The sequence below is a fragment of the Sinocyclocheilus grahami genome, unplaced genomic scaffold (assembly GCF_001515645.1).
Source record: "Sinocyclocheilus grahami isolate Dianchi unplaced genomic scaffold, SAMN03320097.WGS_v1.1 scaffold1.1, whole genome shotgun sequence".
Lineage (NCBI taxonomy): Eukaryota > Metazoa > Chordata > Actinopteri > Cypriniformes > Cyprinidae > Sinocyclocheilus > Sinocyclocheilus grahami.
In genome coordinates this window covers 2,518,612-2,524,897 of record NW_015505180.1, presented here as the reverse complement: position 1 = coordinate 2,524,897, position 6,286 = coordinate 2,518,612, and the positions used below count along the sequence as shown (strand labels likewise).

Sequence of the window (6,286 nt, the reverse complement as noted above, 5' to 3'; positions counted from 1 at the left end):
AATGCAACTGGATGATGTTTGTACGGAAAGCAAGGTAACCACATCACTTTATCCTTAAAAAAAACTTTTTTTTATGTCAGTTAATTCAGGAAGCTTTATATTGAAACCATGCAATGTATGAAAACAATCAGGTCGTTGCACACTAAAATCAACTCTGTTTTCAGGACTACAGAGGAGCAGAATCTTGTGGCATATATTGACAACAGGAAGCTGTATTTCTGCACATCCAGAGAGATTCTGCCAGATCAGGAGCTGTTGTTCTATTACAGCAGGGACTACAGCAGACAGATAGGTGGGACTTCCTCTTGCATGGATCTGCCCTAACCTGTAAGAAGATAATTGTACTGTATATCCGTATATATTATTCTGTTTCTGTGTCTCTTCAGGTGTGCCTAGAGTGCCAGAGGGCCAGATATGTCATTGTGGAAAAGAGTGTGCCTCCTTCACAGAGTTGAAATCTCACCTCAGCAGCCATGCCCAGAGCCACAGCCCCACCCAAGACCACCCTGCTCACGCTACACACAACCAATCCCAGTCGCAGGAGAAGGTGACCAATGAGCCGTCCCGGTCTGCTTCCTCCCCACAGTGGCAGTGCCACTCCGATGTGCATGAACATTCCAGCAGCAGTAGCAGCAACGGACACGGTCGCGAGAGGAAGTTTAAATGCAGCATGTGCACACGAGCGTTCACTACGTCCACTAAGCTAAATGTGCATTTCATGGGGCACATGGGCATGAGACCACACAAGTGCAGCTACTGCAGCAAAGCCTTCAGTGATCCCAGCAATCTCCGAAAACACCTGAGAATCCACACAGGTAAATGTGCAAGTTGTAGATACTTACTTTTGAAAACTGTATTTGAAACTGTTTTCAAAGTCAATATGAAGTCTAAATGGATTTCCTACATTTTCCTATAGCAAGGTAACAACATATATCAATTATGATCAAATCGACCCTGTTTGGAAATGCATGACATTATGGAAATCAAGTGGCTTATGTCCTGAAGTTAATTTGTTTTCAATGAAAGAACTTTCAGTATAGAACTGCTATTAACTTTCTTTATTGGCCAGAAATAATGTGCTGTCATCATTACTGCTCTGCTCATGAAATACATGTTGTTTTTTTTCTGCAGGTCAGAAGAACTTCAGGTGTACAGTATGTGGGAAGTCTTTTACTCAGAAAGCACATGTGGAATCTCATATGGTTATACACACTGGTGCCAAGAACATTAAATGTGACCATTGTGACAAGATGTTTGTGAGGAAACAAGATCTCAAACAGCACATGTATTCACATTCACTGTAAGGCTGTATTTCATATTTTATTTAAATAAATATTTAATATTACTTAAAAATGTATAAATTAATGATATGCATAATTATATTAGATTATAATATATTATAATTAACTAATACTATAAAATATTATTGATATAAATATTATTAATACAGTCTAACATTTATAATATATATTATAAATATAATTTTTAAATTAAAGGTATTACATTATATGCTAATATTTTATAATATGCAATATAACATAACTACCGGTAATAATAGAAAATGTTATTAATATAAATAATAGTAACTATTGATTAATTCCAATATTTCATAGTTCAATGAAACCCTACTTTTTTCTGTAGAAAAATGGTTTTTAAATGTAATACATTAAATGTAATATGTAACTTTTACGTAATATATGAATATAAAATGCATTGAGAATATTGCATGTTAACTTTAAGAGCGTGTTCTCCAAATATTTTACTTTTTTTGACAAAACCTTTAAAAAAAAAAAATGATTTACAGATATATGGAATAATGTAATTTTGTCATACTTTTTTTTTCTTAACATATACTTTTCTTTTTCTGTTTTAATAGTCACTTTGTTTCCTTGCTTATCTCTCCTGTATTCCAGAGACCGCCAGATAACTTGTCCAAAGTGTGACAAACAATTCTTAAAGACCGACCATCTCAAAAAACACTTGAACTCTCACGACGGGAAACGGGACTTCATCTGTGAAAAGTGCAACAAGGGCTTTCTCACTAAATACCACCTCACACGCCACCTCAAAATCTGTAAGGGTCCTAAGATCGGTCGAGGGGCAGCGCAGGGTGAGGAAGGGGACGAGGAGGAAGACGAGGAGGAAGAGGATGAGGAAGAAGAGAGGGAAGCTGAAGGACAGATCAATCCAGCCAGCGAGGAGGACTGTGGAATGGGCATGAGAGGATATACTTCAGAAAAAACGATGTAACTTCACTCTTAAATGTAAAAGGATGAAGTTAAACCTTGTCTAGCCTATTTATTTGTCCTTTTTTTGTGTGTTCTTGTTCTGCCCATCAGCCTTTAATTCCTGTTGCCAAAACGTGTGTATCCCTATAAATCAAAGGGCCAACAGAAATGTAATTAGATTTAAATTATGCATTACGTATTTTCAAGTCAAGTGTCACTGTTAAATTTATAAATGATTGGTCAAAAGCGAACAGAAGACATTGCCTTTTATTTTTGTGCTGCTTCTTTCTGTTTAACCTGTTTGTTCAGTTAATTCGTTCACAGCAGCCATGCCTATTCTGTACTTATATTGTAAATAAATGAATGTTACATTTTACTATAAATAATTATACGTCATAGCTGTATGGCGTTATTTTAATGACAAATGTCGAGAGCACATTATTGTAGCGCGAAAGCACATTAATATAATGGAGACCAAATATAATAACACTATAATGAATTTTTCATATTTGCCAAAACATTACTACATTCTATTCTATGGGTTTAATGCATTTGCAGACGATGTAATTACATGTAACTGTCATATAACTGTAAATTCACTGTTTTAGAGGAGAGTGCCATTGAATGTGTAGCTAGACTTCAAACTCGACTCAGCAAGAAGGGCTCGTGAAAATTTTAAACACAACTTGAGTCTTTTATCCTTAACTACCGATATCATAAAGAAAATGTGAGATTTACTTGTATGGTTTTACTATAATCTCACTTATTTCCCCGTATGTTGTAGATCTGACTCCTATCATTTTTGAACATTGAGTGAGTGGGCAATTCATAAAGACAGTCACTTGCTTTATTTCAGAATGAATCATCCTTTTGAATGAATGAATGACTCTCTCACTTAAGACAGCGACTTGCTGCCACCTACTGGAGGTTTTAGTTTCGTACTTGGAGTATAATTTAATTAATTATTAAAAAAAACATATTTCAACATTCGTTTTTTAAAAACCCTTTAATGCCAGTGTAGTTTATGCAGTGTTGAATTAAAATATTTCTTTCTAAAGTTTTTTTTTTTTTGTAGTATATTCAATACGCATCTAAAAAATGATTTTAAATGACCTTTTTGGTCAAATTTCTCAGCTAAAATAGCATGTAGTGGCTACATCATGGTGTTACAGATTTGAATATGAACGGGCCTGCTGAAATTATCATCACAAGTTATAATGTATATACCATTAACGAATTTAGACAAAGGGGAACATGCCTGTTCCCTGACGGCTGATCCACAAAAATTGCGGGAAAAATCAAACGCCGAGCGGCAAACGTTAGAGGTAACGCTGGCAGTGGAATTAAAAAGCCTCTGCACCTCATTTGGTGAATATCTTTGATTTTCCGAAGGACTGTTTTGATTGAGACTGAGCTTTGTCTATATTTTCAAGTACAGCTGGACTTAAAATAATATTATTAATAATTCTCCTGGCTGCTTCAGACATCCTGTCAAATTTAGTTAATTAGCGAGTCGAGTTATGTTAATTATGTACATTAAGACTTCGCGCGCATTTTCGGTCTCTCTCGCTCACTTTCGCGCGCATTTTCGGTCTCTCGCGCATCTCATGTATATTGGCTAATAGTTTTAGCTCTATATAAGTAACTATAATTATGTCGTAATATTTGTGCTGTAGGCCATGGAGGAGTTAGTGGACGCTGGGTTGGTCAAGGCCATTGGCATCTCCAACTTTAATCGAGAACAAATCGAAGCCATCCTGAATCAACCAGGACTCAAGTACAAACCTGCCAACAATCAGGTCGGTACCATATACCATCAGTGTGGTTTCATTTAACAATTACAGATGGACCAAGAAAGGTCAATATTTATCTAATGACCAGCATTTTGCCTCCAGCAACCATGTAATTCAATTGCTCCTTTAATTTCCTGCTACTTGTCAAGGGCAGACGCAGTTATTTATCTGGATATAGGCTTAAAATGTCATTAGGACACTACTTGCATTGTGATCTGCAGGCCTAATGCTTTGTAACAGGGAGTGCTGTGCGTTTTGTTTTATGTTTGAATAATCTGGAATATATTATATAATATATTATCGATTATAATATTATATATAATAAAAAAGATATTAAATCAATGTAATTTTTTTAATTACTGTAAACTTACTTGCTGGTTTGGAATTTAAAGCAAGTCTTATTACAGCAGCAGCTATACTTCAAATTAATCTTCTTTTTTTGCCCATAAACATGGAAGTATTTGTTAATGCTTTGACAATTTCAAGCTGTTACTACTTCAGTGCAAATGTGAAAAGGCTTGCATTAAATATCACAAAACAACACAATTAATCATAAAGAAGTCTTTGAGAAACATTTGCACTAGTAACATTTTATTTGAACAATGTCACATACTTTGCACAATGAGGCAGATAACATGAGAAAGTATTGGTCCTGAGAATATATATATATATATATATACACACACTGCTAATGTTCATAATATGACAACAGAAGCACTTTCAGTTCGCAAGAGCAGCTCATGTTTAGTGTATTGATGTATGCTTTAAAAATCCAAATAAAGCTCTGTGTCAAGCAGTTCTCTGGCTTATGTTTTTGAATGTGTGGAAAGTCTTTCTCATGTCTTTAACAACTCACTTGACCTTTACTTAAACATTTAACCACATTCAGTCCCTCAAATGGCTGTATTACACTTGAATAAATGCTGATAATGTGGTTTTGCTCCTAACTTTTGTAAGGATAAAAGAAACTCCGATACTCCTCCACTGGATTCACTCAGCATGGTCAATAGTATAATGTTCTATATGAATGCAAATAAGATTTACAGTCATGTTTGGTTTCATTTGAATAGTGTCAGGGTGAGTGAAACAATGGTCTTAATCTTACAAAAGTAGACTAAAAGATAATCCAGATCCTAAGAGTTAAAAGATACTTTGATTACTGTAGAGGGTCATTCCATGCAAATTACCTTTTGTTCCCATTGAGGTGTAAACTAGCCACCCAGATTCCAATTGTTTGTACATGCCTCCATTTGGGGGATGTTTTATCTTGGTTTTGTATTTAAAGGATTGCCGCAAAAGGGTCAGCGCGATTCTGTAGTCAGAGAGCCTGTAGTATGGAGTGTCTCCACACACTCTGTACTATGTATTTTTCCAAAAGGATCAGGGCGATTCTGTAGTCAGAGCCCGTATTATGAAGTGTGTCCACACACTTCACACTATGTATTTTTCTAAAAAGGTCAGGTATGCATTTTACTCTTAGATTCGTCTTTGAGAATTTGATGTCTTGTATTGATTTGATATCGTTGAATTGGCTGTGGAGATAACTGGCTTAATACATATTTACCTGACTGATAATAAATTGTTACATTTGACTTGTTCTGATTTACTCTGAAATTATTTCCTCAAGTAGATTAAGTGAAGGCGTATGTCTTCGCAAATCTGTGTCCAGGGTTAAGTGCATACTAGATCTCAGGTTAGATGCATCAGGTGAGATTATAGGTTTATGACTAACCGCTGGACCTTAGTCTAAGTTGTACTCAGTTACGTTAACCATGTATATGATTTCAGAGTTAATTAAGTTGTACGAAGTTATATTAGCTATTGGGGTCTAGACAAGGAGTTCTAGAAGAACCGCTGATTAATGCCTGGAGTGTTAATTAAGTTGTACGTAGCTATATTAACTATCGGGGTCTAGATAAGGAGTTCTAGAAGAACCGCTGATTAATGTTTGAGCATTACGAATGTCGAATGTCAGAATAATCAGAGACCGACAAACAACCAATTTGCCTTTCAACCAAAATTCGAGGTCATACTAAAATGGAGTCAGATTGAGTTAAACCTAAATTGAATAACTCTGCGCGCTGAAAAGACCGAACACGCAAGTGACCTTCATCCACCACTGGATACCTTCCTTGGGCCATGTGTGTGGACCTTACACTTTCTTGCAGTCTCTGAGAATATCAACATACTTCATTTATCCCTGATGGGAAATGCAGGAGTCATATTTACTTCACACTGCAGTTAGAAACTGGATTTATTAAAGCT

The 6,286-nt window shown here is 35.7% G+C and overlaps 1 protein-coding gene across 1 annotated transcript in view; it reads left to right on the top strand.

Annotated features, from left to right (window-relative positions):
- The window catches only part of prdm4 (PR domain containing 4), a 7,119-nt gene extending 4,403 nt beyond the window's left edge, over positions 1 to 2,716 (top strand). Inside the window, exons 8-12 of the mRNA XM_016281298.1 lie at positions 3 to 34; positions 165 to 292; positions 387 to 815; positions 1,132 to 1,300; positions 1,914 to 2,716. Of these exons, the coding sequence (XP_016136784.1) occupies positions 3 to 34; positions 165 to 292; positions 387 to 815; positions 1,132 to 1,300; positions 1,914 to 2,250 (1,095 nt within the window). The 3' untranslated portion in view covers positions 2,251 to 2,716. The remainder of the gene's footprint in view (positions 1 to 2; positions 35 to 164; positions 293 to 386; positions 816 to 1,131; positions 1,301 to 1,913) is intronic.
- Positions 2,717 to 6,286: the final 3,570 nt, after the last annotated feature.